Here is a 16,190-nt window from a genome sequence, read left to right on the forward strand (position 1 = left end):
GTAAAGGTCTGTGTGTGTAGAGCCAGGGTTCATTCCCATGTCTCCTGTAGGATTATTCACAATGAGCGCTTTGTCCAGCAGACATTAGGCTAATATGTGTCCAGTCTTTATATTTGTACTTACTCTGAGACGAGAGAAAGACGGCTGTGTGCCGTCATGAGCTGACGGGGGTTTGTGTCAAACGCTCTTTTGTGTCCCTGCGTCCTCAGTGAATGGCCCGGGTTCAGCCGGCTGGCATACGGACACACTCCTCACACCCGCTCTGGGTCCGCAGTGAGAGAAATAAAGTCTGAATTACGATGTAGTCGCAACTCTAAGATATAAACTTGCATTTCATAAATTTGATCACAATTGCGAGTTTATACAGTATCTCGTAATTCTGACTTTATAACTTGATATTGTGGGTTTATATCGCTGAGGAAAAAAGTCATAATTGCATAAAAAAAACAAGCTTTTATACCATTCCCACTGTTTTCGACCAATGGGAACGCGTTCTTCATTCGTGGTCTCGTTATAGATTCTTTTTTTCTCTCCGCAAATATTTACATTTTAATTTGTATAATTTTTAAACGGTAAAGCAACAATCTTTTATTATGACGGGTCGCCGACAAATAAAAACATGCGCTGTGGGTTTCAGAACGAAGCGCAGTTTGATTACGAGTTTATATTGAGAATATTGAGCTCTAGAGAATCAAAGAAAAAAAAAATCATGTTTTTCGCAGCAAGATAATGCACAACGGTCTGTGCTGGTTTCAAAAGCTGTCGAGAGCCTGGCGTGGCTGCTGATCTCCCCCTCCAGCTCCGGCATCAGGAACACACATCACACACTGCACTCTTTCTCCTGCAGGGAGAACACACACGTGTGTTTGGCCCAGTGTCGGCCCGCGGCTGGGGTTCAGTGTTGCGCAAGTTACTTCCAAACTGTAATACATTATACATTACTTGTTACTGTAATTTAATATTTAACAATATTACTGTATCAGAATTGTAATGCTTTATTACTTTTGAGTTACTTTCACCAAAATAGCTTTACAGAAGTAGAACTTAACATTCTAAGGCTGTAACGATATGCGATATGAAACACTCAGATCCACGAACCTGCAGAATCGCGACACACCAAGAGTTATGCTTCCTGTCCAGATCCAATACTACCACATCTTTAAATTACTATTAGTATTATTTGAATTTTGAAGTTAACATTATAAAATACGTAGACCTACACCACAAAACTAGTTGAGATTATTTAAAATTGGGGAATTTCAGCGTTATGGATGTGACATTTGCAGTCAAAACTTGAAAAATAACTTCATATATTTATTCGATTTTATTTTTTATATTTTCTGTTTTTAATTTACTTTTAGTTAAAATTTCTATTAATGATTTAGTAAACTTTTATTAGTTTTAAATTTGTATTTATTAGTTTGCTTTTTTTACAACTTCAAGTTAAACTAAATAAAAATGCTAAGGCGTTTATTTGGTTCATTCAACAATTGCAACCACAAAAAAAAAGTACAAAATAAGCAACATTATTTTTTCTCACTTCATATAAGCTCAGTTCAAAGTCCTAGTTTTTAGATACTTTTGGTTACATTTAAAATTGCACGCATCCTTCATGGGCAAGGCAATCCCATAATGCATTACGAACTAAAACCAAAGACGGTTTAATTTGGGTTAGAATGATTTTGCCACTTTAAATAAATGTAGGATTTTAGTCAGTTTAGTAAAGTTCAGTTGTTACTGACTCACATGCTCTTTTGTCAGTGGTGTTACACCTACAACCAGTTACACCTCTTCAATTTCATGATGAAGCTGATTATCAAGATGGAGGAATGAATTAGAAAAACAAAAAACACGGATTTTAACATCTTTTAATTCTATATAAATTTAAATATCTTACCAAACATGACCTTTAGCCTAATGAAGAACTTTGGTCTTTTCCAAGTATTTCCAAATATTTTTATTTTGTGTTACTATTATTGTGAGATTAAAATTTGTGCCTTTTTTTGTAATTCAAAATATTTATTTTAAATTTTATTCATTATAAAATATTTTATTTACAAAATATTTTTTGTTAATTATTTTTTTTTTTAAATTTTTACAAAAAAATTTTAAACTCCGTCTGGTGCTCTTTGGTTATTTTTAACCGAAAAATGTGTTGTTTTTGTAGAATATTTTGAACTTCATCGGAATGGTATGAAACTTGGTAAAGGTTTTGGTTCTTGCTATGTGAACACAAAAACACAATCATGGACATGATTCGATAAGGTTAAATGGTCCTGATTAAAAAAAAAGTCACACGTGTATTGTTCGTGGTCAATGTTCACTGCCCTGGAAATGAATGGGAATCGCATTCCTCTAGTGGAAGTGTTTGGCACTCTAGAGATATCAACCTCACATTTTTAACGCAACTTGTTTAGATGATTGGATTTGATTTTCTCAGTTTTAGAGTAAAACATGATTTGAGAAATATATATATATATATATATATATATATATATATAATTAATTTTTTTATATAGAAATAGAAACGTGTATTTTGTGCATTTTTCATAACAATAAACTTTAATTTACTTACATTAAAATTAATTAATTTTGTTGTGTATTATTATTTTCTTATATTTATTATTAGAGCATTGTACTATTAACTCAAAATATTAAAGCAAAGTATTTTACAGTATTCATTAATCTGTTATTATTAGTTAATAAAAATGTTCATGTTAGTTTGTTTGAGATGTTGAGATTAACATTAAGATTAATAAATGCTGTAGAAGTATGTTTCATTGTTAGTTCATGTTAACTTTAGTTAACTAATGAAAATATTGTAAAGTGTTTCCTTTTCTACAATAATCTGAAAGTGTGTGCCAGCGTCTGCCGCTGGATCTGTGCGGTGACCCGACACACTTAAACAAGTTATGACACGTTATATTTCACCGTATCATCATCACCAATGTTTAACTAAATGTTTTGGTACCTCAGTCCAGTGAGGAGACACACACACACACACACACACACACACACACACACACACACACACACACACACACACACACACACACACACACACACACACACACACACACACACACACACACACCCTGTCTGAAGTGAATGAAGTTAAACATTAACTGTGTGAAAGGATGTTACAGCAGGTTTGAGGGTGTTTATATGTTAATGTGTGATGTGGGAACGGGTGACAGGTTGTTGTCAGGGTGATGCTGAGCTAGAATTTAACTCAGCATTCTTTCAACCCACACACACACACACACACACGAGGAAACTGTCTGTGTGTGGCTAATCAATATAGTGATCTGTAAAGGGTTTGTAAAAACTGTTGAGTTTCAGTGGCGTTTCGACTAACATTCACTGAGGTTTATGGGTGAATTTTACAAAGAACATTATTAAGATTTTTGTTTTGTTTTAAACGTTTGAACGGCAGTGTATATATATAGGCGTATATATATATATATATATATATATATATATATATTAGTATAATTGTGGTAAATTATGACAAGAATATATTGTTTTAGGATTCACCTTTATAAACATTTGATCAAATTTGACTAAATGAAAACAAGCCGCAACTCACAAACGCGCACACACACTCACTTACACACGAATACTCACTCATGCACACGCACTCACAAACACACACACACACACACAGATTCACAAACACACACTTACACACACACTCACTCATGCACGCACACACACACACAAACACACGCTGACACACACACTCACACACACACACACTCACTCATGCACACACACTCACAAACACACGCTGACACACACATGCACACATACTAGATTTCGCTATCTTTGTGGGGACTTTCCATAGGTGTAATGATTTTTATACGGTATGAACTGTAATCTGTCCCCTTACACTAACCAGACCCTTAAACCTACCTATTTCACACACACACACACACACACACACACACACACACACACACACACACACACACACACACACACACACACACACACACACAGAACTTTCTGCATTTTAACATATAAAAAAAAAAAATGAGTATGTTTATTAATCCGGTGGCTGGTCCCCACAGTGTAGGTGAATTCAGGTTTTACTATCCTATGTCATATAAACCTGCATACTCTCTCACACACACTCACACACACTCACAGACTTTGATGGCCAGCGGTACTCCTGAGTTGTGTGTGTTGATGAGAGGCTCTATCTCTCCGCTGTAAGAGATGGATCAGTGTGAGCTGTTCAACACACTGCCCTAATGACATCATCAGTCTCAACACCAGCATGGGCTGGAGTCAATCATCAAAATACTCAACGGTATCGCTCATGTATTTAACTCCTGTTGTGAAGCTGAACAAACCGTTTATTTGTGCTATGGGTCAAGCAACTCCCAAACTTCCCATAAGGCTTTTCTCTGACGGGAAGGCAGGAGTCATGACTCACTGGATTGCTGCCATGATCTCTGTATTCAGACCCGTAGCTTGAGCTGTAGATCTTACACAAACACAACCTGTCCACTCAATAAATGCACACTGTTGTTTCTATAGATCATCGTGGCTCTCTGTATGTATGGCTGGTAAACAGTTGAGTGGCTGAACAGAGCCAGTAAACCCCTGCCAGGTCTAAAGTTAGCGCACCCAATGGCAGCTGCCGCGCCACTCACTCCCACACTCACAGGCCAGTTGTCCAAACCAGTAACACGACGAGCCGCCCGAAGTCCTTCACAACAGCTGAGGAAGATCTGATGCGGGACTGCTTCACTTTTACACTTGCTGAATAAGTATTTTTGGAGACTGTTTCCACACAAACACGGCAACTATTTATCGTGCCTTTCCATCCAGTGGTCAAGTTAGCGCTTGAGACTTTGTGATGTTTGAGTCCTATTTTTGAGAAGCAAAAAAAGGGTTTCAAATAGTTTTTAGTGTTAGAGTTGTAAATAACTAAATCTATTGATGCTGCTAACAGAAAATTATAATTCTGTGCTGTTAACATCACTTTCAAAAGCAGTGACTCTTTTTGAACAGGTTTCTTGAGCGCTCCTCCATCCGCTGTCAGATGAAGGCATCGTCCCAGCCCAAACTCACACACACTTCTGATGGAGAAGCGGCTGTTTGCGATGTTCAAACCACAGAACAAGCTGAGATCGAAGAAAGTATTTCAACAGTTAAAAAATCTGCTTATACCAAGGTTATTTTCGTAAATGAAATCTATAATTAAGACGAAACGATTGATCAAAAAACATTTTCATAAACGGAAATAAAATGCAATTTTCAAAATAAACGAAAAGCTAAAAAGAAACAAATCTAACAACAGTTACTGAAAAATGGACCCTATTTTTACTTTGTTAGCAGACATTACTAGTCTTGCGTTGAAAAATTAACCAGTGCAAGTTAATACACAGAAGAAAGAAAAAATCGTGGAAATCTTTTATCAAAATCTGAAAATGTGCTTCCGCTCTGGAATGGCTTTCCCTTAGAGCTGGACGATATATGGCCAAATTTTATATCCCGATATATTTCTTAATTTCGGTCGATACGATATAATTCCGATATCGATATGAACAATATAAAAGCCTCAGAAAAACTGCCAAGAATGCTCATAACAGATGTCTGTTCCAACAATCTTCTGAAAAATGAATTTGCCAAGTCTATGAAATCTGCTGGAGTCTTTCGGTACTGCACCATAACAAACTACATGAAGCAATGAAATAACCCGTCGTTTATTCTCTTCTAAATACCTGCTAAAAGACTATGAAAGCATATGGGTAGCAATATTCAGTTTGAAATGTAATATGCAAAATGACAATGTAATATGTAAAATGGCAAAGCATTTCTGTATTTAAATTTACATTTGCCATTACATTTGGTGCACAAAATGGGGGAATTTTTTTTCCGATTTAAATCCCATTTCCTGCATTTATATAAATTTAGGGACTATGGTGTTACAAAATCCAGGAAATAATTAAGTTGATTATAATGATAAATTCTGCCAAAAATAAAAGTAGGCTACTAAACTATGTATAACAAAAATATGTCTTACTTTTTTCAAGACTTGAGATAATCATTTTATAAAGTCAAAAATGTTCACCATTAATGTTTTATGTGTAAATAAAACTGAAATATACAGAAATTGAATAAGGTTATCAAATAGTCTGAACCTGCATAAATTATAAATTAAATATAGATTAATCCTTATTAAAGCTACAAACGTTCTTTAGACAAGATCAGTGAGTAATTTGCTCTGTTCCCCTTTGTTCTTTGGTTAACTTTACTGACAGACAAAATTGGCTGCTGTCCCTTTAAGATCTGTCGCTGATGAGAGGATCTTACGCATTTCATTTTCTCATTTAGGCTACTCTTAACTTTCATTTAAGATTTTATTTAACTCATTTTGACTGTTCTTGTGAGGATACAAAACGGACATTTTGGCATAAATGTGTGTGTGTTATTATTCAAGCGCTAAAGAAAGAGAACTGGATTCTGCGCGTCGTGTGCGTGTGTGTGTGCGCGTTAGGACATTCACAGGGAGCGATACCTGCTCATTAGAACTTTCGGTGAGCTATTTTTAGAGTGTGGACGCGACGTTCCTGGCCGCGGACGCGCGCATCGACACAGTCTATCTCCTGATCCTCGTCTGAGTTGTTTCCGCTGCTAGTCTGACTCGGCAGTCACACTCCGGCACATTTTGCAGCACGCTGAAACACCGAAACACCACTGAATTTATACCACCGAATAAGTCTTTCCTCTCTTATCAACTATTTCGTCTGCTTTCTCCTAACTTGTGGAAGCTCGTTCAGTCACATTTGTATTGCGGTCAGGGGCGCTCATTCTGTGGCTGAAACTTGCCGCGTTGGAGATCCGCTGCTCTGAGCAGTGGCTGCGTGTCTGTGTCATCACAAAAGTAGCCAATTTTGTTCTGCCCTTTCTGACGGCTGCACGCCTAACGTCAGTCAGTGACAAATGCTGCTATGTATATTGAAATATCGAAAATGTGTTTAAAAATCATATCACCGTTATCGGAAAAAAAAATATCGCGATATATATTGATATTGAATTATTGTCCAGCCCTACTTTCCCTCTATTATGACGTCAGTTTGACGGCTTGGGTTGAATATCCTGAACTTCTCTCCTCCAACCATCAGTCTGCTGTGAGCGAGAGATGGAGAGGAGGTACGCTAGAGTCAAGCCCCGCCCTCTCTTCAAGATCCCAATTCCAAGATTCCGTTTCCAAGATTCCGTTTCCAAGATTCCGTTTCCAAGATTCCGTTTCAGTTGGTTGCAACCTCTGGTTCACAGGGACTTTAAGTTTGTGTCGCTGTGTTTGCGTCCCCAATCTTACATCAAAATGTCCATTTTTTGCAATTAGTTTTCTTTGAATTCTGTTAACCAGAGAACTAAAACTGAAATAGAATCTAGAAAAAGTGAATTAAAACTCATAAATCAAACTAATAAAAACAAAACTAAAATTTATAAGAAATTTGAAAACGATTAAAATAAAAATGTATTTAAAAATGCAAAACTTTTCCATTTTAGCAAATAAATACCGACCTGTTTGTAAAAAATAAATATATATATATATATCCTCACTCCCCGCGAATATATTCAGTGCTAATTTTTTTATTAATTACATATTATCTCATTATTACATTGCTTTCTGTAAAACTTGATTTTGCTGTGAATTTTGTTAACACTTTATTTTACAGTGACTTTGTTACATGTACTTGTTATAGTAATAACAGTAAATTATGCATAATTACATGTAACTAACCCTTAACCACAACTCTACCCTAACCCTATATCAGTACATGTTGTTAATTAATATTACTCAGTACTTAAATGTATAACTACACTGTAACAAGGACACCTTAAAATAAAATATAACATTTTTTTTCCCTTTAAAGTTATATATATATATATATACAGGTAAGAATATTTAAAAAAAAATAAACCATAATATTTCATAACAGTGTAGCATGTAATAAGTATGTAATAATTGTATAATAGTTAACTACTTCAATTGCACAGAAGTACATATCATCTGATTTAAAAAAAATATATATATTGCGCCTCTTAAATAACTACTATAGTTTCTTCTGTATATATTAATCAACGTTCTATTAGCTTGTAGTGTAGCAACTAATTGTACAAGTAGCTTGAGTTGTAGTTGAAGTACTTGTATCTTCACGAGGCATTGAGTGTCTGTTTGACGTCACACTGTCCTCACGGCTGACCATGCCTGCAAACACAAGCCACGACTTGCCCCGTTTCCACAGAAGATGTCAGAGCTCAGCTTTATTCCTGTAATCTGGATGACTATAATTAGTGGCGCATTCCCTTTCCTGCGCGCCCCTCCCTCACATTTCCACATTCAATTGAATACTTCTGATTCCAGCACATCCAGCTGGTGTCCTTCCCCAGTCTACATGTGACCTCTGGCGATCCGTCTTTCGGACAGGCCCTCCGTCACACGCTGCTTTTCTCTTCTGGGGAGTCGCCGCCTTTGTGCTGGATGTGCAGGAATTCCCCAGTAACCCGAGCTCACAGTAATTGGGAAAGTGGATCTTTTTCTTTTGTTCCTGTTTTCAATTAGCACAGCTGGGTGGAGATCGTCCCAGAGCCATGCTGGGACACCGACTCAAGCGCAGTTACAGTCCTCCGCTTTTATTATAACCTTTCAGATCATTTTAACATTTCATTTAATATTCTACAATATTATTGATCCTCCTGCATTGACACCATTATATCAGAACTGAACTGAGCTGGACGATGACATCACGGTTTTCTCCAGAGCGGCTATATATATGTAAAATATAAATTAACTAAATTAATAGCTTTTTTTACAACAGAAATGAACCATCACTGAACTTACTTAAGCTGGACTGTGGCGCTATTTTCTTCTGGAAAAAAAATTTGTTGCATTATTTTCCTGTTATCTTTGTAATGCTGCTTTGAAACACTCTGTATTGTAAAAAGCGCTATATAAATAAAGGTGACTTGACTTTAGATGAAATGACCTTTGAGATACTTTTAAGAGTTTTGTGGAGAAGATAAACACCCTTGATCCCGTGGAGAGTTTCAGTTCCAGTTTGCACAAAAGGTTAAAACAATCAGTCAAAAGGTTTTGGTAACACTTTAGACATCCTACAAGATCTTGACCAAAAATGTATGCACCTCTATAACATCACAACTATAACATCACAACATGCATACATTTTTGGTCAAGATCTTGTATTGCCAATGCAAGAGTCCAGCACTCTGTAAAGTCTCCTCCAGCACATCCCAAAGACTTTCAGTGAGTTTAAGCTCTGGACTCAGAGGTTAAAATAATTCTTCATGCTCCTCCCAACCATTCTTTCACAATTTGAACCTGATGAATATTAACATGCTAGAGTAGAAACAGAATAGTCACTAAAATAATAAGCCAATCATAGCCTCTTCAAATTTTGCCTATTTAAATCCAGACAGAGACCTTTTTGGCTGGGCAGTGTATATATATTAATATGCAGAATAATAGTTGACGAAATAAAAAAAAACATATTTGACAAAAGTATTATCTTATACAAGTCAGCACTCAGGTAGATTCAAATCTTATAGATATCCAACACAGATTGTTTTCTTAAGTGTGTGTGTGTGTGTGTGTGTGTGTGTGTGTGTGTGTGTGTGTGTGTGTGTGTGTGTGTGTGTGTGTGTGTGTGTGTGTGTGTGTGTGTGTGTCCGCGCCAGCTCCGTCTGGAGTGTGTTGAAATCACTATGGCTACAGACAGACTCACATTCCTGGAGTTGTGTTGCTGGACGCTGAACACATGCGGGTGAAAGGTGCTCTGTAATTACAGCATCAGACCAGGTGATCTGGGTAGAGGTCGTTATCTGTTCAAACAGGACATATCAAACAGACCATCCCAGTTTTTCTATTAATAATTAATAGGTTTTAGTAACATCACAGATTGTTTCTAGTCATCCTCAGGTGGTATTAGGAGGGGGGGCATACTCTTTTTAGAGAGCATCTGATTGGACAAAATCTGTGGTTCAACATGAGTCATCAATATGTTTTGCGCCATTTTCTTGGAACAGAAAATCAGTCAATTTCAAAGGATAATAGATAAATGTTTAATGTAGATTACCTGGGATGTTTACAGTAAGCTCAGTGGCCACAACAGCTGATTCTTCTTCTACACTCATTTTTTTTTTTATTTAAAAAGAAAATACTGAATATTTTAAATGTTATGTCAAATGTTAAAATAGCAATGTAAACAAATATTATTTTTTCATACTGCATGAATTGAGGCTGTTTGTGTGTGACTCACAGGCTCCAGAGATCATTGGTGTAGACCCTCTGTCTAAACCCCATCACAGACGTTTGCTCATCGCACTGGATGCGGTCTTAAAACTGCATCCAGTGCATTATTTTCTGGGGAAAATAATCCCAGAAGTCTCCTGGATTGCCCCTCTTTAGATATATACATGAGATTAAATCAAGACTGAGACTAAATCAATCACTGTTGCAGTGTAAGCATGTTTGTTGACGTGGACTTGGCCCATGACAAGCGCTGGAACTATACTGGTGTGTGTGTGTGTGTGTGCGTGTGCGTGTGCGTGTGCGTGTGCGTGTGCGCGTGTGCGTGTGTGTGTGTGTGTGTGTGTGTGTGTGTGTGTGTGTGTGTGTGTGTGTGTGTGTGTGTGTGTGTGTGTGTGTGTGTGTGTGTGTGTGTTATTTTCCACCGCTAGCACACTAACAGGAAGAGCGGGAAGCTCCGCTCAGAGATGTTGTGTCCATCTGGCTACTGTGAGTGTGTGTCAGTGTTGTTTCAGCCTGTGTGTCACCCCTAATCCACCACCAAGCCATTGTTTCTTTGAGATGTGTGTGTTTCCTCTGCAGACAGCATGTGGCTCGTACACAAACATGGCCGTGCGAGAACCCAAGCGTCAGCTACCCCTGTGCCTCATAATCTCTGCTTTATTTTTCCAAACTAGTTGAGAAAATAATTTCTGAAAAACTATAAACCGTATCGTTCAACCTTAGACTGGGTAGGGAAAAGTACAAATATGGGGGCTCGCCCGGGTCGTAATATTTTTATGAAATGGGTTTTGATTTGATTGTTAATTATGATAATAGACTCTTTTTTTCTATACAAGTCTATACAATGAATAGTATGTGTTAATGATGTTCTTAGTCTTTCCTTCCTGTGACATGTGGCTCAGAGAGAAGCTACTTTTAATACCTTAGAGTTAATGTTGAAATGCCACATACAGTTAAAGATATCGATACAATTCCAACCAAAATACCAATAATAATCAGGGGGAAAAAAGCATAATGTGAGACTTTAAATTATAAACAAGACAGGGAATCTTATTTTGAAATGTCTGTGCTGTACTATTGCTGGCTGCTAATTCTAAAACATACTTAAAAAAATGAAATATGCACTCAACCATCTACAACATATTACAATATAAACACCTAGAAAGGCTTGGCATAAATGTGCTGTATTCGCTGATTGCTAGCTCCTCTGAAACTTTTGAAACATGGAGCCCTTATATTTATTTAACCACTTGTGGCTTATTTTTTGTTATGCCGCTAGTCCTGTTAAACTCTACAAAACGAGAGAAAGCAAAAACTGCCATTGACCAATTGTAAATAAATTTGTTTGCATTAACAATAAGCTGTTAAACAGCTGTTCTGCTGCACATATTAGCTTTAGCATGTGGGAAGATGGGCCTCAAATTTAAGGGGCCCAACCCACAGGTGCAGGACAGCTGCCCCACCCAGACCCCGAAGACCCCCGAGGGCTCGTTCCTTCTCTCCTTCAGAACCCGAAGACCCCTGAGGGCCCGTTCCTTCTCTCCTTCAGACCCCGAAGACCCCCGAGGGCTCGTTCCTTCTCTCCTTCAGAACCCGAAGACCCCTGAGGGCCCGTTCCTTCTCTCCTTCAGACCCCGAAGACCCCGAGGGCTCGTTCCTTCTCTCCTTCAGACCCGGAAGACCCCCGAGGGCCCGTTCCTTCTCTCCTTCAGACCCCGAAGACCCCCGAGGGCTCGTTCCTTCTCTCCTTCAGACCCGGAAGACCCCCGAGGGCTCGTTCCTTCTATCCTTCAGACCCCGAAGACCCCCGAGGGCTCGTTCCTTCTCTCCTTCAGACCCCGAGGGCCCGTTCCTTCTCTCCTTCAGACCCCGAAGACCCCTGAGGGCCCGTTCCTTCTCTCCTTCAGACCCCGAAGACCCCCGAGGGCTCGTTCCTTCTCTCCTTCAGACCCGGAAGACCCCCGAGGGCTCGTTCCTTCTATCCTTCAGACCCCGAAGACCCCCGAGGGCTCGTTCCTTCTCTCCTTCAGACCCCGAGGGCCCGTTCCTTCTCTCCTTCAGACCCCGAGGGCCCGTTCCTTCTCTCCTTCAGACCCCGAGGGCTTGTTCCTTCTCTCCTTCAGACCCCGAGGGCCCGTTCCTTCTCTCCTTCAGACCCCGAGGGCTCGTTCCTTCTCTCCTTCAGACCCCAAAGACCTTCATAAATCTAAAAACAACTAGCCTATCTCTGTTAATGAACACCACTGTTAGTGTGTTTCACGCAGCTGGGGTCTCTTAAACCACAACTGATAGTTAGGTTTAAAAAACACGAGTTATGTTAAAATATTTTACTTCAAGGTTTATATTCTGGGAAATTTAACATTTGGAAAAAATTCTACAAACAGCTTATTAAAGAAACACAATTATAGTTAATCAGAAGGATTTTAAAGGACAAAACTTTGAACTTTAGCACTTTAAAATAATCTTGTCAGGACTAAAAAGTTCCCCTAATTAAAGAATCTTCCTCATATATCTTCCTCATGTATCTTAAACTCCCTCACAACTCGTGCTGAGAGATCAGAGCAGCGCATGGACACATTTCTTCCTGTTCTGCCACTGCGTGGCCTGACATCAGCAAGAAGTAGATAGTCTTCCCAGCGGAGCATGAATACTTCCAGTGAGTCACTCTCTGATTGAGGCTTTGTGTATTTTGTGACTCATTTGGCCACAAACTGCCATGTTTGGTCCAGTTTACAAGTGTACAAACAAGCAGGTGTAGTTGATGAGGCGCATATTTTAGATTAATTTTTTTTTTTTTAAAGATCCGTAAAGAATGTAACCAACCAAGGCATACGTTAATTAGGGGAAAATGTGTCTTCATGTCACCAGCGTGAAAATGTAGACATGTTGCTGCCCTCGAGTCATTCATTCTATAAAAATTATGTAATTGAATCTATAGATCTTTTAGGCCCAGATTTTTATATTGATTGCTTGGTCATAATTAAGGTTTAAGTGTGATTGTTGACTATACATATTTTCTGTACTATATTAATCAATTAAGTTTGTCAAAAATACTATAACAGTGTTGCATGAAGAAACATTTTCAGCAGGACTGGTCACATTTATATACACCATTGCTCAGTAAAATGTTGTGGGTGGAATCCAGTAATTTCGTTCTGGAGTTTCACAAGGCCGAAAAACATTCCCAACGCTGATTTTGTTTGTGTTCAAGCTGGACAAATTCGTTATGTTGACCAACAGAACACTACTCGGTGTGAAAGTGACTTCTGTATGAGCTGTGCTTCATACGTCACTACACTACTGACAATGGAAAATTTCCACAAAATTTCACCAAAATGTTGCTAATGTAGCCGCACCTTAAGAATGATGAAATAACTTCATTATTTTTCACATTGCAATAATACTTAAATACTTTTTTTTTTTTAAATACGTGACTAAGAACTTCCCAGGATAAATTAAGGACGGAATTAATTTTGGGTTGCATTTAAAATGTAAAATGCAATTGACGTGATATGACTTCACGCTCAAATTCAGTGTATATAACAAATTTAAAGCTAAGTGTTTATAGTGTAACATAGCAATCTTCTATTGGTCACATCATTTCAATTCGCATGTCTTATTTCAGCAAACTTGAAATTTCATACAGAGCAGAATGTGAAACTTTTTCACATGAGATTTGAACGAAATGGTGTGACCTCCCCTTTAGCTTTGCAGGTGATCAACTGGTGGTCAATAAAAAGCCTCCTGATAACCACATTTTGGAGCATAACCAATGCTGTACAAGACTTGAATTTCATTCATCATTTACCGTGTCCTGCAGATCTACATTCCTGCAGAGCTCATTTCCGATTCTAATGAAACACACCTGAACCAGCTCATCGAGGTTGAAAATGTCAGTCAAGGTTGAGATCCGATCTCACCCCTGAACTAGACAATAAAGCCCACCTGATAATGAAAGAAACGTTAAACTGGTTCACTGACTGAGGAACACTGGGATTGTCATTCAGCAACCGCCTGGCTGGCGCTCGTGGCCTTGCAAGAAAAAATGCAGAGGAGCCAGAATTTCATGTAGCTGCAGCTTTGAAGGGTTCACTGAGGCTGGAGGAGTGTCGAGCTGAGGAAACACACTACACCTGTTCCTTGATTCACGAATCGCAGCGTTTGTTCATGCTGGACGTTTGGAGGCGTGACGTTTAGTTACAACTGCAGGTCAAACAGCTGAGCTGAGTCCAGCCATGGCTTGAGTTGAACGGTTTAAGTCAGATTCTTATATCTTTAGCACAAGAGTTAGAAAAACATCAGACCACCGGAGAGAAACACTCTTGCATCTGGCTATTTGGAGTAACTGACTTAAAGTAGCAACATATATAGTTTTGTTGGTTGTATTTAGTTTAAATTTGTCTGTTCAAAATGCTGTCAGCCAAATTGACATCATCTAATATTGTTTGACATCCAAAATTTTGCATTTTCTTGCAAATGTTTTTGCGTTCCTCAATGAATTTTGCACTCACTCACAACACTTTTGCCTTTGCTTGCTAAACTTTTGTTTATGGTTGTAAAACTTTTGTTTTTGATTGTAAAACGTGTGCGTTCCCCCGAGTAAGTTAACATTTGCAAGTTCGCAAAACCTTTGCATTCACCCAAGGGACTTTGTGTTTGTTCCCAAAGAACTCAAGAATTTTGTGAGCTGAATATTTTTGTAGGGAAAGAGAAAGATGGTAAAGGACAGGTGTGCCCAAACACACCTGAACAAGCGAATCGAGGTCTGAAGGACCACTAGAAAGATACAGGCGGGTTAATATCAGGGTTGGAGCAAAACTTTGCAGGACTGTGGCTCTCCAGGACCGATGTTGTTCGGATCCAGCGACAATCCAATAGCAATTATCACATTTTACTATTACTGTTATGCATTACTATGTTTTGGTGAATTCTTAAGAATGAGCGATCTTATTTGTATGATCTGCTCTTGCTCTGAAGGCTAGGTTTAGGGGTGGGGTAAGGGGTTGACCTTCATGCTTAGTTTATTTTTTTGGTTGATTTTTTTTTTTTATTACAAATTGTAAGAATCCAAACAACTCAAAGTTGTTTGGACTCAAAAAATAACTGCTTTTTCTCATGAGATCGGGTTGCCTTCGGAGCATATTTGAATCTAGCATTGTCTCAGGGTTAGCACAGGCAAGCATCATTCACCAAAATCTAGCTCTCTAATATTGTAGGTTAGGTACCATTTTGTGAGCTCCAAAGCACTGATTATATATTTTTCTCCCATCTCACTTTTACCCCATAACCATGTCCTTTTAGTTGCTCTGGCGAGCTTCCCCAACACTGACGCCGCTGTAGTTCGACACGGCCAAGAAATCAAAATTTCCTCTGAAAGATAGTTGGGTTCCTTCTAAATGGGTTTTAGAATAGATTGAAGGATTAGGCTAAAATGCCCAACATGGAAAATCACCAAGTGTTCCTAGAGTAGTTCTGATTTGCTTGACCTCCCGAACACTGTAAATGCCCTTCTGCAGAAGTGTGTTTAATGTGAACATTTGCTGTTTTTCTTGTGCAGCCACATTGAGAAGATCACCACATGGCACGACCCCAGGAAGAACCTGACCCCCTCGGTGACCCAGATGGGTCTGCACAATCAAGCCTCCACTAACGCCAACATACAGCAGCGCTCCATGGCCCTCTCTCAACCCAACCTCGGTGAGTGTGAACGCCATGCCTATTACTCATGCAAACACACTCGTTCTCTTGAGCTGTTTCAATCAGCTGGCATGGTGTTCGCTCCAACGCTCGATGGTCCATGACATCCACACACACATCTAATATCACAGCTCTGATGTGCTAGCATATATTTCTTCTTTTGATTTTAGAGGTGTGTGCTAAGGCAAGCATCTCTTTT

General features: G+C 38.7%; 1 protein-coding gene across 2 annotated transcripts in view; it reads left to right on the plus strand.

Annotated features, from left to right (window-relative positions):
* Positions 1-16,190, plus strand: part of wwtr1 (WW domain containing transcription regulator 1) — a 57,749-nt gene that overhangs the window by 19,315 nt on the left and 22,244 nt on the right. For both annotated transcript variants that reach the window (XM_077233719.1, XM_077233720.1), the window contains exon 2: positions 15,852-15,991. In XM_077233719.1, the coding sequence (XP_077089834.1) occupies positions 15,852-15,991 (140 nt within the window). The remainder of the gene's footprint in view (positions 1-15,851; positions 15,992-16,190) is intronic.

The sequence above is a fragment of the Siphateles boraxobius genome, unplaced genomic scaffold (genome assembly GCF_051911475.1).
Source record: "Siphateles boraxobius isolate OS27281-9 unplaced genomic scaffold, OSU_SipBor_1 184, whole genome shotgun sequence".
In the NCBI taxonomy this organism is placed as follows: domain Eukaryota; kingdom Metazoa; phylum Chordata; class Actinopteri; order Cypriniformes; family Leuciscidae; genus Siphateles; species Siphateles boraxobius.